Source organism: Primulina huaijiensis, chromosome 10 (genome assembly GCF_012295235.1).
Source record: "Primulina huaijiensis isolate GDHJ02 chromosome 10, ASM1229523v2, whole genome shotgun sequence".
NCBI classification, from domain to species: Eukaryota; Viridiplantae; Streptophyta; class Magnoliopsida; order Lamiales; family Gesneriaceae; genus Primulina; species Primulina huaijiensis.
This window is the reverse complement of record NC_133315.1, coordinates 409581-431202: the sequence shown is the minus strand read 5'-3', so window position 1 is coordinate 431202 and position 21622 is coordinate 409581. Positions and strand designations below refer to the sequence as shown.

The 21622-nt window shown below is 36.4% G+C and overlaps 1 protein-coding gene across 4 annotated transcripts; it reads right to left on the bottom strand.

Moving 5' to 3' along the window:
• Positions 1-1567: 1567 nt before the first annotated feature.
• LOC140986525 (uncharacterized) lies at positions 1568-21219 on the bottom strand. 4 transcript variants are annotated; one of them, XM_073454809.1, is made up of 20 exons: positions 20937-21219; positions 20677-20829; positions 20406-20565; positions 19442-19760; positions 18259-18396; positions 17984-18176; positions 17746-17876; positions 10041-10250; positions 9739-9905; positions 8573-8651; positions 6525-7046; positions 6061-6422; positions 5121-5198; positions 4943-5044; positions 4181-4423; positions 3939-4007; positions 3622-3849; positions 3193-3303; positions 2365-2487; positions 1568-1998 (listed from the first exon to the last, which is right to left on the bottom strand). In XM_073454809.1, exons 1-20 carry the CDS (start codon positions 21031-21033, stop codon positions 1731-1733), a joined length of 3753 nt encoding a protein of 1250 aa, XP_073310910.1. In that variant the 5' UTR covers positions 21034-21219; the 3' UTR covers positions 1568-1730. The 4 variants fall into 4 exon arrangements, with proteins under 4 accessions (XP_073310910.1, XP_073310911.1, XP_073310912.1 ...); XM_073454808.1 differs by having other exon boundaries at positions 1569-1998; positions 5121-5237; XM_073454810.1 differs by lacking the exon at positions 3193-3303 and having other exon boundaries at positions 5121-5237.
• Between the last annotated feature and the right edge of the window lie 403 nt (positions 21220-21622).

Genomic DNA, 21622 nt, shown 5'->3' with positions numbered 1-21622 from the left:
AGGTGTGCTTACCAACATGTATCACTAGCTTCTTGCTTCATAAATTGATGGAAAGTACAATGGTAATTGTTACAAGTATAATTGTATTCACCACATTGAAATTTATTTTAGGACCAGAGGTTAGTCATTTTATGCTAACAAATGAAATAAGACTAGTCTAAAGCTTTGATTGATATATTTATTTGGCACGAGAGATTTGATGTGGAATTATATTTGAAAGATGAATTTCAAATGACATTCTTGTATTTGATCATCATAATTATTGTTGAAATTACATACCTTAATTCGAAGTTTACTTCAATTTGTCCGTCTAAGAAAATCAAGGAATTTGAAATTTATTCATCCAAGCACAACTTCAACGTCAAAGAGTGTAAACAATTAGGATAAACAAAATATATGTTTTTTAGAATAAATAATTTTGCAAAAATTATATAGAAAATATATTCTCCACTCTCTTTCCTTCTTTCTTTTCAACAATAAAATTATACATATCTAATGATTATGAACATGTACAACAAAGATTGAGGCAAATATATTTGACGACTGAAGATCAAGCATCATCTCATATCATCTCATACTTATCGAAGATTTTGTTCTTCCAAACCGACTCAAACCGCTAAATTTTGACGTGGTTGAATCAAGTTCAGCAGACATATCAAGAACCCTCAATAAGGAAATATCAAGAAATATTCTTGGTAATGGAAATTTCAAGCTTTAATATCCACCACAACCCGGGTGGTGGTGATTTCAAATTCCTCAAAGTTATAGATGCTTAAAGGCTTGTCTTTTACTTTAAAATCCAGCCTCTATTATAACACTTGCAAACAACCTAGACAAACAAAAATACCAGACAGAGGTCCCCTTGTTTGTCGGATAAAAAGGTAGACATCAAAGTAACTATTAGGCAGCAAAAAACAGAATCTGGAATTGACTTGAAACCAGTTGGTCCCCCTTCATGTTCCCTTTCAAAAACAGACTGCTTTTTTCTTTTATCAGAAATTATTGATATATTGTCATCTGAAAGAAAGTTTCAAGATTAATAAAAGACAAACACTGAGGATAACTGCAAATAGTGTAGTATTTTCCAACTAAACCAGAGGCGTTGTGCACACAGTTAATCCTGGTTTTCTAAGTGAAACCGATACACTACATCGACTCATTCTAGGTTAAGACAAGCCAGTTTCTGATAAATGAAGCTGAGGTAGGCTGACTGAACGGAGCGACAAGGTGCATAGCATACATAGGAAACATGATTGTGTTCATACCAAATCCGCAGAAACCTGTGTGTCGAGTTGTGCGAGAAAAAGGCTACAGTTTTATTGCTCGCATAAAAATAGTATCATGAACACCAATAAAAAATACTTGACAAGTGATGAACGGACCCAGAGATTCTGATGAATGAGGTTTCAAAGTGGATTTGAACGAGCAGAACATGTATTTTAAAAACAAATTACAGGTAAGACATGAAAAACTTTTGTTCGAAAAAAGACTTCACTGGGTTCGCTCTTAGATCATAACCTCATATGCACGTTGATATGTATACAGGAAAAATTAGACTACTCATGAGAGGTAAAATCTTGGCGATATGAAATCAAACTCAAGTTATATTTTATACCACATTAATCAAATATTAAATGAGACCTGTCCCAGGAGAGAAAAGGACGTATTCCAGAAGTATTTTGTTGCAGTTTTTTTTCCTTAAATTACAAATTGGGATAACGAGAACAACCTTAATCATCATCCTCAGAATCAATTACCATCCGTGCCCGTCTTCTTACTACATTGTATTTTGGCATGCCAATGGAATCTGTGTTCTCATCAAAATCCACGAACTCATCAACAAGCCCATCATCGAAGAGTGGATCCTGTGAAGTGTCAGGATTTTCGAAAGTCTTGATCTCTGATGCATTTAGACTACCCAACCTCATTGTTTCGGACTCTGAATCACTTGAATAGTTCATATTTGCTGTGTTAATATTTGTGGCATCCACCTCATCCCTAGAAAACAACGTTAGTTGGGAAAAATATCGCCGATCAAGAACAAAGTTTTCAAATAATTCTTACTTAATTAGCAGCAATTAAAGAACACCATAATAAAAGTGATCACAATTCCAAGCAAAATGTATCCTGATTTTTAGTTACCTACTGGGATTAAATCAATACAACTCATCATTGTTCTAAAATTCAGTAAGTAGAACAAATTAAAATACCAAACTTGTGTAGCGGTTAGGAGTTATAAATAATGAAAACGGCAACAATTAACTTAATTTCTCCAAAATCACCCAAGACATTGAAAACTGTAAAGCTACTTGCAGCAATCAGCATTCAACCAAATGAAAAGTCGAAGAAACAGCAATGAAGTACCTTTCTGAAACCTGAATATCCCTGAATTGGATGTCATTTCCATCAGCATTCTTCTTCGTTGTGTCGGCCATAAGCTCCTCTTCTTCACTCTCTTGATATACTTTCTTCTTTTTCTTCCTTTTTCTGCAACAACGCCAAAGTATTTGATAACATATAAAAGAAGATGCATTTTTCTTACAACGAGGTTTTCTAACATTCATCCATGAGTTGTAATTTTATTCGACATCAACGCATCCCAAAGCAATGAGTAGGCAATGGAAAAAAGATTGAAAATTTGCGAAGATGATGCATGAAATATTCAAAATTCTGAAAAACCAAAAATAGGTTTTCACGCTTTCAACATAGAACTGTGGAAAAAAATACATGATCTGACACCACAAATGACACAGTAACAGCTTATCATAAGACTTCATCTGCGCAAGACGGGCAACTCCTAAGGAAGAATACTTGTGTCACAATTTATATTTTATTATTAGAAATATAAGACCGTTTTAGAAGTATATCTGTAAGCCAGAAACTTATATAAAATTATTTATACTGCAAAACACCAAGGAATAATGCGGTACTAATTTCAAGAATGAGTTCTTTATGATCTTCAATCGACATTAATAGTTCGCATCTATTTGTCCAGGTCATGCTGTAAGAAAAAGTTATGCTATTGAATGCCTAAATAGATGTTCCATTGACTTTTGATGGGGAATGCTAAGCTAAAATGGAATTTTTTTTATTTTTGTTGAGCACCCGGTACGTGTTTTGTTCGATAAAAAGCTACTTAAATGGAGTAACATCAAAATCTATAGTGAAAGGGAGGAAAGGACAGAGACATACATGAAAATAGAGCTGAGCGATTCATCATCATCCATCGAGCCTTCAGATGATTTTCGTGCAATCTTCTGTTTTTTTCTTTTATTATGGTTTCCATTAGGCCCGTGTTTGCTCCTTGAAAGACAAAAAGAGGTCCCATTATTTTGATCAGCATCTACTTAATTTAATAATCCACTTTCATTTGGGAAAAATATAAATGATAAATGAAGCATGTGACCAATAATTGGGTCTCTGATACTTATATCGCTTTTTTCACTGAAAAATGAGTTTATGCCTTCTGGCACATAATTTAACTAGGAAATGAACTTATTTTGCTTCAAAGTTGGCTTGTAATGCCAAAAGGCCAGGTACACGGATAATCCTCTCACTGAAAGGGTTTTGGAGAGGATGAGAACAAAAAATTTTACATTAACACTTATTTTATAAATTTACCTGTTTCGCAGAGATAACAATGTTTCATCATCAGACTCTCCTGCGCTTTTTGAAGACATGTCATTAGAACCCTCATCCCTCAAATGAAAGTTAATATCGCTCCTCTTCAGTTTGTGCAGAACAAGGCCAAGTTGCTTTAGTTTGCGAGAGACCTGAGCTGCAGAAATGTTGCCCATGCCATCTAGTTCATTAGCAATCATGTAACTGCACCTCCTGTGATCTTTAAACCTTCCAGAAAACATTCTCCTTCAGATTAAAATCATATAATTGCAAAACACACTAATGAAATTAAGGCATCCATTTAAAAATGCACTTACTGTTCAAATAACTCTTTAATTTTCTGCTCCTGATCCATGCTAAATGCTTGCACTCTTTTTCTGGAGTGGCTGAAAAAGAAAAGCGATAATCTATCAACCTATAGAAATTGAGGCCTTCAAAATTCCATTAACGGCATTACAGCAGACATCCATAATATATACCAACAGACAGCCACACAGGCACATAATATATACATATATATGAGAGATAGAGAGTTTAAATGCTTGAAACATACACATACATAGGTTTTCTCAATGAAGAACTTTTGTCGATAGATAAATTTGGCTGCATGGCATTCCTCGGAAGATCTCCACTACTGCCATGCTTAAGTTTATTAAGGGCACCAGAATTTTGCATCTTTTTCTTAGCTGGAACTTTAAATCCAAGCTGTTTAAGCATCTTGGAAATTCGCATTGCTGAAATATTTCCAGTTGGGTCCAGCTCTCCGGCAATGAGCTGACAGCAATCTGAGTTATCTTTAAACCTAGCACAGCCAGATAGTAAGTAAAACAGTTTCAATTTGTACTTTTAAACCATCAATCACAATGTGAAAAGCACACGAAGTTGGTAAAATAATAGCTACAGCATAAAATAAAGAGAATATGTTATTGTTTTTCCCACAACTCAGAAGCAAGTAAAATCAACAAGAAATTGAACCAAGGAATCCAGCAATTTTAGCGAACATAATAATTGAAAGTAAATTGATTCGATAAGAAACATCTAAACAGTAATACTAGCCAAGGAAATCATCTTTGTTACAGGAGAGAAGATAATCAATTCTCTTGCCACAGCATAAGCAAGCAATAACAGACAATACTCAGTTTATTTGGGCCCATAACAGAATCATATTCCTGATTAGCATCATAAGTAGGGGTTATACTAGAGCACTTGGGTGCTCTAATGTGAACCACTAAAACCATGTCAAATTTTGTGGGCTTTTTACTGATTCCACAAGGTTTTACAAGAATGATTCTAGACATAGAAAATGAGTAAGGAGACTAACCTCTCATAGAGATCACAGAATTTGCCTTGGAGTTCATCATCAAGAACAGGGTAGCCTCCATTTGGCTTTCCGCCAAGCTTTTCTTCACCAAAATGCTCCTCCCTAAGACGGAGAACAAAGGATTAAGTCAAGCGTGTTTATATATAGAGCAGATCAATAATATTGAAGGAGACCATACCTATCAGAAAATGCGCCTGCACGAATCCCTTTCTTTAGAATTGAGTTGTTGCTGTTCTTTAATTCCCCAGAACTTTGCCTGATCAACTGAAATTTGGGTTTAGAAGGATAATTTTCCCTGCAAGTTATTCACGATATTCAATGCCTAATGAAAAGCCTTCAACCTTCTAACGCCATTAACTCATCCCAATCATCATAGCAATGCATTTTAAATGAAAAAGGAAATCAATGTTGAGATTTGAGAAATTAAATGTTCCAATAATAAATTATATCAGCCCTGATGCTGTTCTTTAATTCCCCAGAACTTTGCCTGATCAACTGAAACTTGGGTTTGGAAGGATAATTTTCGCTGCAAGTTATTCATGATATTCAATGCCTAATGAAAAGCCTTCAACCTTCTAATGCCATTAACTCATCCCAATCATCATAGCTATGCATTTTAAATGAAAAAGGAAATCAATGTTGAGATTTGAGAAATTAAACGTTCCAATAATAAATTATATCAGCCCCAAATGACCATGCTTGGGTAGTTTATTCATTCTAATTCGTAATTTTTAAAAGCCCACAACACGTGCAACTAGGCTCAAATCTCTGCCTCAATAAGAAAGACCGAGTCTCAGAGCTCTTTATAGGCTCAAAGCACCTTTTAAGCACAACTTAGATGTAGAGGTTGTAAATTAAGATAAAATGCAAGATAAAAGTAATTCTTTTTGCTTATATATACAAGGGAACTATCCTTTATGTTGTTCCACTTTAATAAATTACAAACCATCCTTGGGCATTGTGCTTAGGTTCTACAACACTATGAGCCTTAGACCTTAGTGCACCTTGTGCTTCCAATAAATAAGTTCTTATTTGAAAAGTAAAATGCTAAAGCATGTCTTGATTGGTTCGCTTTTACGCTAAAAATGTAAACTACCATTTAGTGTTTAAAATCTTACTCTTGGAATTCATGACGCATCTCTTCAAAATCGTCATCACCCAGGGCATCGGCTATGTTCCTGCGAACCCATTTTTGGCCTTCAACAAAGTAATTTCCACCATCCATGGTGCCACTTCCGCCTTCCACATTATTATTTTTCATACTCTTGAGCTCTTTTAGCATAGATCCACAACTGATGTAGTGGCATTCCTTCCGTGTCTTCCAAAAAAGAACTTCTACTAAAAGAAGGGGATAATTCTTTATTTTCCATAGCATTCTCCTAATGAAGCTTGTGAGAAAGGTAACAATGTTCTCATATTCTTTGCATGGCTTTAACTTTTGCTCTTCCAGGATTTCGTAAAATATTGTTAGGAGTGATAACTGTCCATTTATTTAACACAACATTAATTCCAGATATTTATCTGTATCAATACTATATTTTCCAAAATTACGGCAGCTAAAATTGGTCGTAGCAGTGTTTACCTGGTATAGCATTGGGGAAAGCTCCAAGTCATAACATATTCTCTGAAATATGCTTAAAACAAAATGATTTGTGCTAATGGGATTGCTCCGATAAAATTTCAGCAACCAACACAACTTCCAAACTATGGCGTGGTTAGCAAGAGCAGAAACCAAAGAAGATACTTTAAAGTCAACTTCATCGGTTAATACTAGCTGTTCATCATCTGAAGAATCATCAGTTCCAAGATAAAGATCATCATTATTATCACCTACAACTGTGTCTTCTGTCTCTAATTGGGTGCTTCCCAACTTAGTAGGCTTCGATGCAGGCTCATTAACCTTATCAGAATCTCTGACACTTTCATCTGGCCTTTTGACGAAGTCCGGAGTGGTTACAGTTTCCTTTTCCAACAAGTTGACACTGTCAGATGGTTCACAGGTAGAGGTACCAACCTTGTTCTGGGCGGCAGCATGATCAATACTTGGTTCACAAACAGTTTCCTTCTTGGTCATTGTCTTCTTCTTTCTTGCCTTTTTAGAGACCTTCATAAAAATAACAGTTCCAATAATTGAATAATGCATAGATAAATAGTATTTAAGAATTCTTTGAAACAGAAAAATGAAATATTAAAAATGTCCATAATTTCATTGTTCTTCCTTTCTGTTACTAAAAATGCTAAGTTCTTTTCTGTCACCACGGATAATTTGACTTCAAATACAAATTCATAGCAATTTAGGCAACTATCATAAGCAATTCTTCTTAGATGTACCAGAACTTTTAGCATTAGGAAAACTGTGACGTGATAAGCTTGGACCACACGTGAGGTATTCATCATCGAGAAAACTTGAGTTGTATTTATATCACCTAAAAATTTCTATAATTTAACTTGATACATTATCTCTGGTTGCATGTATTGGCGAGCTAATTGAGACTAAACTAATACTGCAATTTATGTCTTAAAAATATTAACAGAAAGCCTATTATAAGTGTAACTGAAATCACTGCAATGAGATAAGGATCAGCATTCCATATTTAATGATGCAACAATTTAAAATTAGGAATAAGCGGCTACTTAGATTTGGTGAACAAACCTAGACATCTCAGTACCCACAGAAGTGTCCTATAGAAACACATTCTAAAAGCCTGTGCATATGAACTAACCAGAATCAGTCCACTTTCTAGAGATAATGATAAGTATGAATGTTTCGAAGTTACTGATTTTATTTTATTAAGCAATTTTCCAAGAAAAGTATATTATAAGATGAAATTTGGAAAGGAAGTCGTTATACATGGAACTCATCCATCTTATCCTATTCTATTTAATTTTTTCAAGAAAAGTATGTTATAAGATGAAATCTGGAAAAGAAACCGCTATTTTATGAATAGGCAACATGGAACTCATCAATCTTATCCTATTCTATTTATTTTTTTCAGCATGAAAGTTCTCATTGCATCTCTTAAATAATAACTTCCTAGAAATATGTTAAATTGAAAAACATACAAAAGCCAAAATGTAACTCAAATTTCTGTATTTTAATATCCTGGAACCTTTTTAATGAAAACTCGAACAGAATGAAATGTAATTTTCTAGAAAAATGTTTGCTTGACTTAAGAAGGCCACACGTCATCTACAATTTTGAAGAAACTCTTATCTTGTTCTGGTGAACTTTTGCACTTTGAATTATGGTCTATCAATCCGGACTCCACTTCTTTTTTTCTATCACGCAGGAGAAACTCCTAGCCTGTTTCTTATCCAACCAAGTATAATTGAAAGATAGTTGTGGTTTGAAACAAGATGGAGAGTGTTTATAAGCACTAAAAAGGGCAACCGATAAAATCAGAAGGTAGGTTTTAAACCGCCCAAACATACTAAAATTCAACCTGTAATAGGAGAGATTCTTGCAACCAACTCTACTAGAAACCTTTTTGAAAATCTCTTTTAAAAAATGAAATCCAGCTAATTTCTTAGGAACTTTAACTAAGCTTGATGAACAAAACACTGGGAACTCCATCAACAAATGTGCAAAGTAACAGCTATAGATTAAAACAGCTTGTAAAACAGATGTACCCTAATAGACCCACGAGCTTGAAGGTTCTCCATGAGTCGTATAATTACATGCATGGTTTCCACCAAGTTGGATAGATCCCTAGAAACATTAAAATAGCAGGACTAAGAATTATAAAACACGTGAGTTTAGTTTAACTTGAAGATAGGAAAAAAGACATTACTTGAAATTTTATAAACTGTCTCCTAACTTCTATTTTTGCATGCATTTTGCTGTAGTTTTCAACAGTGACTTTAGTTGCTTAAGCCATTCTAAGGCACTCAGAAAGAAGCCGGGGATGATTTTCGCATTTTATTTTAGAGCTGGATATTTTGGAAGATAAAATCAATTATCAAGAATAAGAACACATGTTACAGATAAAAGGAAATAAGATGGATCAAAACCCAATTGATTAAGTGTGATAGGTTTAATGATTACTTGATCTATTTGAAGACTGTCAAAATGCTAAAATGCTATTATTATACATTATTAAAGCCAAACAGTATTTGTTTAGCATGGGAGATGAATGTCATAAACAATGTTTTGACTACTAAGTTCATGCCACTAAAATATGTAAAGAGCTTTAAGAGAATAAGTTGCCATGATAGGAGAAGTGATCACTTCGTTAGTGCGAAACATAAATTACCAATTAAAGAACATAGTTCCGCACAAACAATTATTTCAAGAAAATTTCGTCTGAAAGTGTTAAATGTCATGTCAAAGGATCAACTTTACTCGAAAGCCGTTTCATCCTCAGAAAATCATTTGCATTATTTTGCAAGCTATATCTATAGACAAGTAGATTATCACAGTCCCGTTAATTGAATTAGCAATAATATACTTCATGCAGTTATCCCATACTACAAACTAGAAGTGCCAAAAATGTACATAGAGCAATGATGCTACAAGCACTACCATTCATTTTAAGGCAGTAGATAATTTTTATCACTAAAAATTATAATTATAGCACTCGAGCCTTATTTTTTTACTGTGGGAATTATAACTAGAGCATGTAGAATAGGCATCCACACGTATGAGTGTATTTGAAAGCATGCTGCAAGAGATAATGAGGAAAAAAGCTGATTGTAAGAAGTCCTATAGTTTGAATAGGAAGTCATGAGGTAGAGATCGACCACTGCTTCCTTTATTGTCAAACAAAAATTCAATGACATGAGGTAAGAACAAAAACCTTTTTGACTGTTTACGAGTATCAAATGATTTAATCAGGTTCAAAAGAAAATGAGTCATCCCTTCCTCTGTTTGATCATAGAACAACTTGTATAGAAGGGCGCGAGCAGTTCGGGGTTCATCGGAATCTTTTGTGGAATCTTTGAGCACCAAATCTAGCATACGTATCTGGATGAGAGCTTTTCTATCAGTAAAAAAAGGTAACATAAAGCAGGAAACACATTGCTGAGATCATATGAAAAAAATATCGCAGCAAATGTCTTAAATAGTTTCAATTTTAGTTAGAGGGATGCATATACATACCATAGTTTTCACCAATGATCCAGCCGCAGAAAGAAGCTTATAGTCATTTGTTTGTTTCAAGCCTTCAAATGCATAGCGCCACTTCGAGATCACCATTAAGAACATTGACTCATTCAGTGTTTTAGAAACTGGTCCGCATACACAACCGTCGAACAAAGTGATATCATCATGGGTAGTCACTTGTACTTCCTTGTCAGCAACATTACTAGACTGTCAAAGTAGAGAGCCCGAGATATCAGCTGTGGCACTAAGACTAGAAGCCTAAAACAAGAGATAACATATGATAACACTATGTAACACATGATATATCAAACCAAACTGATTAAGTAAAATGAGAACTGTGGTTTGAGAGAAAACGAATATTTCGGAATGAATTTAAATCTTATTCATAATAAAAGAGTACTCTGCTTATTTATACATGACAAATCAATTGATTAGAAATTTATTCTAATCTAACCTTAAACTTTAAACAATAGATAGAAAGTTATCTAATAAACTAAAGACTCCTATCATTATTATAAATTCAAATACCCAACACTCCCTCTCAAATTCGGTGATATATGTCAATCATGCCCAACTTGAACATCAAGTCTTCAAATGTGGGTCGAAATAGAGTCTTTGTTAGGACATCTGCAACTTGTGACTTGCTATGGACGTAGTTAACTTTCAAGATTTCCATCTCAATTTTTTCACTAATGAAATGACGATCGATCTCAATATGCTTAGTACGATCATGATGAACTGGAATCTTGGCAATGCTTATAGTTGCTAGGTTGTCACACTATAGTTCGATTGTCTGATGTCCTTCCAATTTCAACAATCTTTGGAGCCATATTCTTTCGCAAATCCCATTGGCCAATGACCGAAATTCTGCTTCTACACTGCTTCTTGCCACCACTGTTTGCTTCTTGCTACGCCGTGTTACTAGGTTACCTCAAGCAAATGAGCAATACCCAGATGTAATCGTCTATCAGTAGAGGATCCTGCCCAGCATGCATCGATGTATACATGTATATCTCTTGGGGTGGTTCTGCGGAAACACAATCCCTTGCCAGGACCCCTTTAGGTACTTCAATATCCGAAGAACAGCCTACATGTGTTCCTCTGTTGGATTTATCATGAATTGACTTACGAAGCTTACAACAAATCCAATATCCGGTCTTGTATGAGAGATATATATCAACTCGCCTACTAATCATTGATATCTTCTTTTATCGACAGGAGGACTGTCACTCTTCTGACCAATTCTTACATTTGGGTCCATTGGTGTATCAACAGGCTTGCACCCCAACATCATTGTTCCCTTTAAGAGATCCAAGACATTTTCCTTGGGAAATAACATTTCCGTGCTTTGATCTGGCCACTTCCATTCCCAAGAATATTTTAAGGGGTTCGAGATCTTTCATCTCGAATTCCTTTGAAAACAGTCGTTTAATCTGAGTGATTTCCTCTTCATGATTTCCAATTATCACAATATCATCAACATAGACAATGATAACATAGATTTTATCTGTGTTGGAGTGTTTAACAAACACAGTGTGGTCTGATTGGCACTAAAAATACCCATTGTCTTTCAGTACTTTGGTTAACCTGTGAAACCAAGCCTTAAGAGATTGTTTAAGGCCATTGAGAGATTTCTTCAACCTACATACCTTGTTTACAGTGTCTTCTGACTCAAATCCCAGAGGTATATTCAAGTAGATTTCTTTGTCCAGGTCCCCATTTAAGAAAGCATTCTTAACATCAAGCTGGTATACAGGCCATCCTAAATTTGTGGCAATGGATAGGAGTACACGGACTGTGTTCAGCATAGCTACTGGCGCGAAGGTTTCTTGATAATCAATCTCATATGTCTGGGTATATTTTTTTGCTACCAAGCTTGCTTTAAACAGCTCGATGAGTTCATCAGCTTTGTGCTTAACTATAAAGAGCCATTTGCAACCAACTATACGTTTTCCAGAGGAAAGTTATGTGATCTGCCAAGTATTGTTCTTTTCAAGGGCCCAACTTTCATCAACGACAGTTGTTCTCCAATGTGGATTTTGGAGAGCTTCATTGATGTTTGATGATATTAATACTTGATCTAAATTCACAACAAAGGGTACGAAATGCGGTGGAAAAACGATCAAATGTGACAAAGTTACTTATCGGATGTTGGGTGCATGTTCTGACCTTTTTCTCAATGCAATAGATAGATCATCATTTTCATCTGTGTTTTGTGGGTCAGAGCTCGACGTACCTTGAGTGTGATTAAAAGAATCTGGCATCAAGGAAATACTCTTGGTTGGCTGATAATGGGTCTTCCTAAGAATTCCCAAGATGAATTAGTGGTCTTCTCCGAGAGTAGACATGTTCAAACGGTGGGATAAGATTTTTAAGATTAGTATGGGGTTTATCTGGTACGATTAAAGGAATTAGGTCATTTGAGAGTTCGTTCGGAATGGCGATGAATTCCAAATCTAGAGGTTCGTTCCTAATACTCTCCCCCTGAATCGAGGAAGTTGTAAAGAAGCGTCTTCATGAAAATTGACATCCATGGATGAATAAAATTTTCTGGTGAAAGGGGAATAGCACTGATATCCTTTTTGATTAGGGGAATACCCAAGAAATATACACCTCAGAGAAAGAGGATCGAGCTTGCCCCGATGTTGCGAATGAACATGTACGAAAATCGTGCAACCAAAAATGCGCATGGGAATGTGATGTAGTATGTGGGAATTGGGGTAAGACTCGAGAAATGTTGAATAGGTGTTTTGAAGGTAAGGACACGTGAAGGCATCCTATTGATAAGGTAAGTGGCAGTGAGGATGGCGTCACCCAAGTAATGATGAGGGACATGACGAGAGAACAATGGGGACCGAGCAACCTCAAGGAGATGACCATTTTTTCGTTCGGCACCATTTTGTTGAGGTGTGTCAACGCAAGAACTTTGATGAACAATCTTTTTACTTATCAGGAAATCACCTAAGACGGAGTTAAAGAAATCTCGAGCTCTGTCAGAGCGGAAGATCTGAATATTGGTTGAGAATTGTGTTTGGATCATGGCATGAAATGATTTAAATATCGAGGAAGTTTCACTCTTCTCCTTCTTGAGAAACACCCACGAGAGATGCGTATGATCATCTACAAATAATAGAAACCGCTCCGGTTATATTTTTGACACGCGAAGTGTCCCAAATTACTAAACGGTTTGGATTGAGTATATGATTGTTGTTTGAAAGTGTGACGCACATGTTTGAATAGCTGACATATCACAATGAGGTAAAAATGAACTTTTATTAACAAATAAATGTGGAAACACTTTTTGAAGGTACATAAAGTTCGGATGTCCTAGTCGAAAGTGTCACAACAAAAGTTCACTATTCTTATTGGATTGAAAAGTAGAAACGAGAACACTAGGAGTTGAAGGCTTCGAGACAAGTTTCATTTCGAGAAAGTGCAGGCCCGCACAATAATCATCACTCCTCCCCGAAGCTAGTTCTTGAAAAAAACAAGCGGTAGATGAAAAAATAATGGGGGCAAGTCAGATCTCGATACAACATGCTAACCGATAACAGATTGCAATAAAGAGCAAGGACAAACATGACATTATTCAAGTGCAAAGCAGATGATAAACATATGGAGCTCGACCTGAGCACCTTTGTGCAAGAACCATCTGCTACCCGAACCGATTGAAGGACAGAAAAAGAGCCGTATGATGTAAAAAAATCCAACTGACTAGTCATATTATCCGAATCCCCTGCATCAACGATCCACGATTGTGAAAGAACATGGTGGGAGAGAAATGCAAGGGAATTATCACCTTGGACAGCAGTACTTCCTCATCCAATGTCACTGGTTGCTGGCACCTGGGCCTGCTGGCGGAATAGCTTTTGGAGGACATCCAATTGGGTGCTGGTGAATGGCATTGACTCAGCAGAAGAAGGATCAGCAACTGAGACAATAGCATTAACCCAACGTTCTCGCGCAGGCTTCCNCCAATGTGGATTTTGGAGAGCTTCATTGATGTTTGATGATATTAATACTTGATCTAAATTCACAACAAAGGGTACGAAATGCGGTGGAAAAACGATCAAATGTGACAAAGTTACTTATCGGATGTTGGGTGCATGTTCTGACCTTTTTCTCAATGCAATAGATAGATCATCATTTTCATCTGTGTTTTGTGGGTCAGAGCTCGACGTACCTTGAGTGTGATTAAAAGAATCTGGCATCAAGGAAATACTCTTGGTTGGCTGATAATGGGTCTTCCTAAGAATTCCCAAGATGAATTAGTGGTCTTCTCCGAGAGTAGACATGTTCAAACGGTGGGATAAGATTTTTAAGATTAGTATGGGGTTTATCTGGTACGATTAAAGGAATTAGGTCATTTGAGAGTTCGTTCGGAATGGCGATGAATTCCAAATCTAGAGGTTCGTTCCTAATACTCTCCCCCTGAATCGAGGAAGTTGTAAAGAAGCGTCTTCATGAAAATTGACATCCATGGATGAATAAAATTTTCTGGTGAAAGGGGAATAGCACTGATATCCTTTTTGATTAGGGGAATACCCAAGAAATATACACCTCAGAGAAAGAGGATCGAGCTTGCCCCGATGTTGCGAATGAACATGTACGAAAGTCGTGCAACCAAAAATGCGCATGGGAATGTGATGTAGTATGTGGGAATTGGGGTAAGACTCGAGAAATGTTGAATAGGTGTTTTGAAGGTAAGGACACGTGAAGGCATCCTATTGATAAGGTAAGTGGCAGTGAGGATGGCGTCACCCAAGTAATGATGAGGGACATGACGAGAGAACAATGGGGACCGAGCAACCTCAAGGAGATGACCATTTTTTCGTTCGGCACCATTTTGTTGAGGTGTGTCAACGCAAGAACTTTGATGAACAATCTTTTTACTTATCAGGAAATCACCTAAGACGGAGTTAAAGAAATCTCGAGCTCTGTCAGAGCGGAAGATCTGAATATTGGTTGAGAATTGTGTTTGGATCATGGCATGAAATGATTTAAATATCGAGGAAGTTTCACTCTTCTCCTTCTTGAGAAACACCCACGAGAGATGCGTATGATCATCTACAAATAATAGAAACCGCTCCGGTTATATTTTTGACACGCGAAGTGTCCCAAATTACTAAACGGTTTGGATTGAGTATATGATTGTTGTTTGAAAGTGTGACGCACATGTTTGAATAGCTGACATATCACAATGAGGTAAAAATGAACTTTTATTAACAAATAAATGTGGAAACACTTTTTGAAGGTACATAAAGTTCGGATGTCCTAGTCGAAAGTGTCACAACAAAAGTTCACTATTCTTATTGGATTGAAAAGTAGAAACGAGAACACTAGGAGTTGAAGGCTTCGAGACAAGTTTCATTTCGAGAAAGTGCAGGCCCGCACAATAATCATCACTCCTCCCCGAAGCTAGTTCTTGAAAAAAACAAGCGGTAGATGAAAAAATAATGGGGGCAAGTCAGATCTCGATACAACATGCTAACCGATAACAGATTGCAATAAAGAGCAAGGACAAACATGACATTATTCAAGTGCAAAGCAGATGATAAACATATGGAGCTCGACCTGAGCACCTTTGTGCAAGAACCATCTGCTACCCGAACCGATTGAAGGACAGAAAAAGAGCCGTATGATGTAAAAAAATCCAACTGACTAGTCATATTATCCGAATCCCCTGCATCAACGATCCACGATTGTGAAAGAACATGGTGGGAGAGAAATGCAAGGGAATTATCACCTTGGACAGCAGTACTTCCTCATCCAATGTCACTGGTTGCTGGCACCTGGGCCTGCTGGCGGAATAGCTTTTGGAGGACATCCAATTGGGTGCTGGTGAATGGCATTGACTCAGCAGAAGAAGGATCAGCAACTGAGACAATAGCATTAACCCAACGTTCTCGCGCAGGCTTCCAATCCGCGGGCTTGCCATAAATTTTCCAACAAGAATTGATGTTGTGCCACACCAAAGTCGTCCTGGAACAGATCATCCTTTCGTGGATGTAGACCAATATCCATCCCGTGTAGCAGAATGCATAGGGTCAAGTGCGAATGATGGGGCTTGGCGTTGTAAAGTGAGGGCAGAATCATCAGAGGCTGCAGAAATGTGCCATGTAAAACCCAGCATCACCGTGCGACAGCTTTCTTCCCGTCTTACCATCGAGAAAGCAGCGGCGGAAGCTTGGTAATGGCTTTGTGCTCAAGACCCGACCACAGACATCATCGAGATCTCGATTTAAGCCCATCAAGAATTTGAATACACGCTTACTTTCCACAATTGAGTTACGGAGTTTCTCGTTCTTGGTGCATGTCCAATGAAATTATTCGATGAGATCAATTATCTGCCATTGTCGAGTCAGGGAAGAGAAGTAGTTCGCAACCGAGCTTTCGTCCTAGTGGAGATTGTGCACAGTTGATTCAATGGCAAAGAGCTCGGCCGTGTAATCTTTGCACGAATATGTGTCTCTGACCGCATCCCAAATGTCTTTTGCACTCGAGTAGTGGAGAAAATTTTAGCCAATTTCAGACGTCATTGAATTAATCAACCAAGACATGGCTAGGTTGTTTTCTGCCTTCAAGTTTTGAACGTTACATCGCCCGAGTCAGGTTGTGTCGCTAAGCCCAAGAGGTGATCTTCCTTGCCACGTCCACAAATGTACATGAGGATAGATTGTGACCAAGGCAAAAAATTTCGGCCTGTAAGTTTGTGGCACGTGATGGAGATATAGAAGCATCGCCCATGATTTGGGTCATGTTCACTGCTCACCGGCGTTGATGAACTGGCAATGGTATAGGTCATACCGTACTTAGCCATTGGCCACACCCGCGCTCTCTGAAACCATGTGGTTTGAGATAAACGAATAATTCGGAATGAATAGAAAGTTATATGATAAACTAAAGACTATCCTTATTTTAAATTCAAATATCCAACCAGAACGCATTAATCTTAGCAATTGTACACAATTTTAGCGTGTCAAACAAATAATATATGAGTTTGACCAAGACAACATAGAACAGATCAACAGAAGCAACATATAATGCAATTGTCATTGTTATTATCAGCAATGGTTGCATCACCTTATTCACTGCATGAGTAACTCATTCTTCCAACCCATCCCCAGCCACATTCACGGAAAATGCTAGAGCTACACATTCGCTAGACAAGGCCAAGAACACAATTCCAGGTTCTAAAAAGGTTTTGCCAAACTTTCGCATATCTGATGATTTTTGAATGCAATAAGTAAAAGTGAATCCTGCCACTAGTCCCCTATAATGAATTAACCTTAACACTGAAATCTCCAAATAGTAACCAGGTCGATGGGACACCACACAATGAGTATGAGTGCACTTCGAAGAACTTCTTTTCGATCCTTATTCCTTACATCTTAAAATCACACTTAATGGGTGCAACAAACATAATTTGCAATTGAATTAAACAATGGAAGTACAACCTGACAAGAATGCGGTGCAAAACTTAGCTGCATAATACCAAGGCGGCAAACATAACCTCAAGATTCAAATATCTTTCAATGTTGTAGAGGGAGAGAGGGGAAGAGAGATGAATGTTGTGACTCAGTACCGAAACAAATTTCTAAGCATCTTTGATTGGTACAAAAAAAAAAGAGCTGTATATTGCTTTCTAACTACAACAAAGTTCTTAGTCAAAATTATATTTGTTAGGACTTGGCCTTCATACCTTTGAAGTTAAGGACTTGTAATATTGGAACGAGGTGACAAATTGAGCAACGTGAAAGAAAACTACAACATCAGTGCTCTGGATTTCCTGATGTTCTTTCTCAATATCTTCTAGAATCGACTGCATCAATACTGATTAACATGAAATGCACAATGAGATTATGTACCAGACAAAAAGTATGAGAAAGAACGATAATTTGGTAGAGCAAAAATAATTGGAGCAGTTGAAAAATTACTACCATTGTATCCCCCTGATAGAAATTGGTTTATAAATTCATAAAGAAATTCCAGGATTTGATGTCTTGTAGATGGTAGTTGTCCATGGTCCCAGATTGTTCTTCTTGACGGACCTCGGTGACTTTTTTGGGCTTTTCGCAGAACATCACTGGAAACAGAACAAGGATTTCCTTTGAAAGGCGCTTTAGAACCATCCTGTTTTCAAGTATGCAAAAGCATTGATCTCTTAACCGTAAAAAACTAATTTGAAAATCAAAGATACGAATAAAGCTCATACCAGAGTGACCCGGGTATATGTTCCAGTAAACTGCGAATAGCAACTCAGATTACGTAATCTAGCCAACTTTCTTCTCTCTTGTTCCTCTTTCATTATTGAATGGAGGCTGGTCATTGAATTTTCATCACCTTCTTCCACCTAATGAAAATTTTACCACCAAGATTTATATTTCCATTAGTGTCCTATGGTGAGCAAATAAAAAACACAAGCACACACTTGTCCTCACATGTGAATTTGCATGTATGGAGGGAGGGGAGTGCAATAAATAGAAAGCCTGGAACAAGCAAAAAATTACAGAAAAATAAGCAAGTAATAAAAATGATGACAGCTTATCCATGATTGAAAGCCCGACAAGATCAACATATAACCCAGTGCTCCAGCTAACCCTTACTTGGCTTTCTTGTTCAATGGAAATGCCTTTATGAGCTTGAAAATCAATGTCATCTTTGCCCCCATAAAATATTTTCCTCAATTTTGTCACACATCCGAGAAGTCCAATTTTATCTTGAAGGAATAAGCACTTTATGATATAAACTATGCTCATGCCCTTTTGTTAGGTTATATGAAATATATTTTAGCCCCCACTAACTAATTTTTTGTCATTAGTACCAGAGAAGAAGTCAGTTGTTGAAAATTGAAATAAAGAAACACAACCCATGTGGCAATTTCTTCTTAAATGGTTATCCGGATAGAAACAATGCAAGAAAATGAGAAATAATAGAACATAGAAGTAGATTAGCAGTGGTTGAGAGAGCTGCTTTAAGTTTCATCATGATGGTTACATCATAGCATGTTTTGGCATTGTTTTGGCATTAGCCACAAAAAATGCAACTTCATTTGCATTTGAATAGTAAGGCAAGTAGTTAAACTTTCAAAACAATTAGGGATCAGCCTTTCTGAAAATCCTTATTAATGGGAAATTCGACGTAGAGGTGAAGAAGGTTTTAAGCCAGACGCATTCAACTTAAAAAAAGGAAAAATTATCAAAATATAACTAATGTACGAGCAACGAGAAAAAAATGTCACCAACATAGAACCAATTTTTAATATAATTTAGATCTTTTCAGTAATGTTCCATACATTCTTTAGATGATTCCAATATAGAGACTACAGTCCAAATTAATTTCATTATGGCTTGTTTTGAAAATAATATATGCATAACTTAGATTAACAAGAAACAAACCTTTGACCCTTTGCAATGTATCTTAGCAATTGATTCTGGCTCTTGACCATTGAATGTATAATAGAAAATTTCAAGTAAAAGCAAGTTGTCTTGGCGTAGGTTGCCATGAGAACCACCAGTGTGCTGCGACAATGCTATTATTATGTCCGTGACATTCTCCTTGAACAGCAGTTCTAGGAACTTTTCTCGAAGGGATAAGAATTGAGAAGCAGAACCCACAGCTTTCTGCTGAGTTGATATGTCTTGAATAGCTAGAATATTTCGAAATAATGTAAGGACCAGCTGGACCAATTTCCAGTCATCATCTGTGAAAGATTCACTATTTATTGGTGGAGTCAGTTACCAGCTCAGACAGATGTTTCTTTCAAATAAAAAATTAATATGCAGACTAGTAAAATCGAGAATGCAACAATGACATTAAACTTGGAAATTAAAGTCAAACATGCTAGAGTATCTTCAACATAAAAGAGTCTATTAGTCGAATTATTAATGAAACCACAGCAGGAAACAAGTGACTTTTGCCCTTCCCAATCCTAAGAAGACTAACATTTGCTTAACTATTTCTTGAAGCAGGCCCAAAATAAAAGGGTATTTGGTAATTCAAGAATAAAGCTCTAAACAATATTGAAGCAAAATATTGAGGATTCAAATAGAAGAAAAACTCGAAGGCCTCAAAAAATAAATGAAAACTAGAACGCATAATTTATTTTAACTTCTAGCTTTGTGTCTTTATCTAAATACTATCCATCACTCCCTACATTTAGTTATTTTCCCGAGAGTAAATTTTGGAGTTCGGTGATGTAATGTTTTGGCACCGGACCCAACAAACGGTACCACACCCAAATTCCTTAAAAAAATCATAAATGAATGTCAATAGATCAATCTTACGCAATTTTCCAAAAAATCAGTTCCCATACCCAAATATGAAGAAGAAAAACAAGTAACATTGGGAAACACCACTTACTTCTCCAAGTTTTCCAAGGGACTTTCCAGCAGAGAAACCACCACTGGAACTATATCGCTATAGGTAATAGCTGACTTCAGTCCCCATAGATACTCTATCTGCTGTGGTATATCAGTGGAAGTAGGCTCAACAGGCATAGTTAAAAACACCAAGATTTTCACTGCAAAAAAAAAAAAAAAATTGAAACAAACAAATAAGATTATAAGTAAAAGTACTCATTTTACACATCCAATCAAGAAACCACAGTGTTGCAAAATTGTAAGTTAATTACCAGCATTTAGCATCAAATTTGGATCGTCCTGGCAATACTCAATAATCGGGATCAAATCTTTCCCCACAATATTCCATTTGCAAACTTGCTTGAACACATCTCGCTTCTCGGGTTCATCCCGCCTTAAGAACCTCAATAAATCCTTCAAGTTATCTTCCAAACCCAAAAAAAATAAAAGGCCATTTAAATTAAATCCTCTAAAGAACAAACAAAAATACTTCTTGGCATCCATGAAAACAAAACAATGGTAAAAACAGCACCTGAGCAATACTCCCCCTTCTCGTAACCGATGCGATTCCCGTTTTCGTCTTCTTCCAGTGTTCCAATACCAGCGCAAATGCTCGATAATCCATCCATGGAAGCTGAATCAACAGTCCCCCGTATTCAAAAATTAAATGATAAATGAAAGGTAGAAGATTTGGAGGAATTGGGTTTTGAGGGAAGATGGGAACTTGGTCGCTGACTGCTTGAATTAGCTTTTTTAGAGGGGCGCGAAACTGAAAGGACAAGCAATTCTCATTCCCGCTCTGTGCCGCATACACACACACATATCTATATATACTAGCGATTGTGGCATATGCGTTGAGTGTAACATAATATTAGATTTTTAAAATATTATTTAATCAATTTATAAAATGAATATTTGACATTTATAATTTGATATAAATATTATAATTAGTGTGTTCGTACACATTGTTGTGTATGAAAAAAAAAATATTTCTCTATTAAACTTAATTTCAATAAAAAAAATGTAATAATATTATAGTAGAAAAAAGAAAGATTTTTTGAGTTAAAAATACTAAGCGTAAAGTTTTTTTAAAATGAGAAGTTTTCAAATGTGTTGATACGGTCAGAGCTTTCATTTTTGAGGAAGATTTCAGACATATGATTAACATGGTTGTAATTATTATAATTTATATGTGGTGTTAAAGAGAAGGGTAAAAAA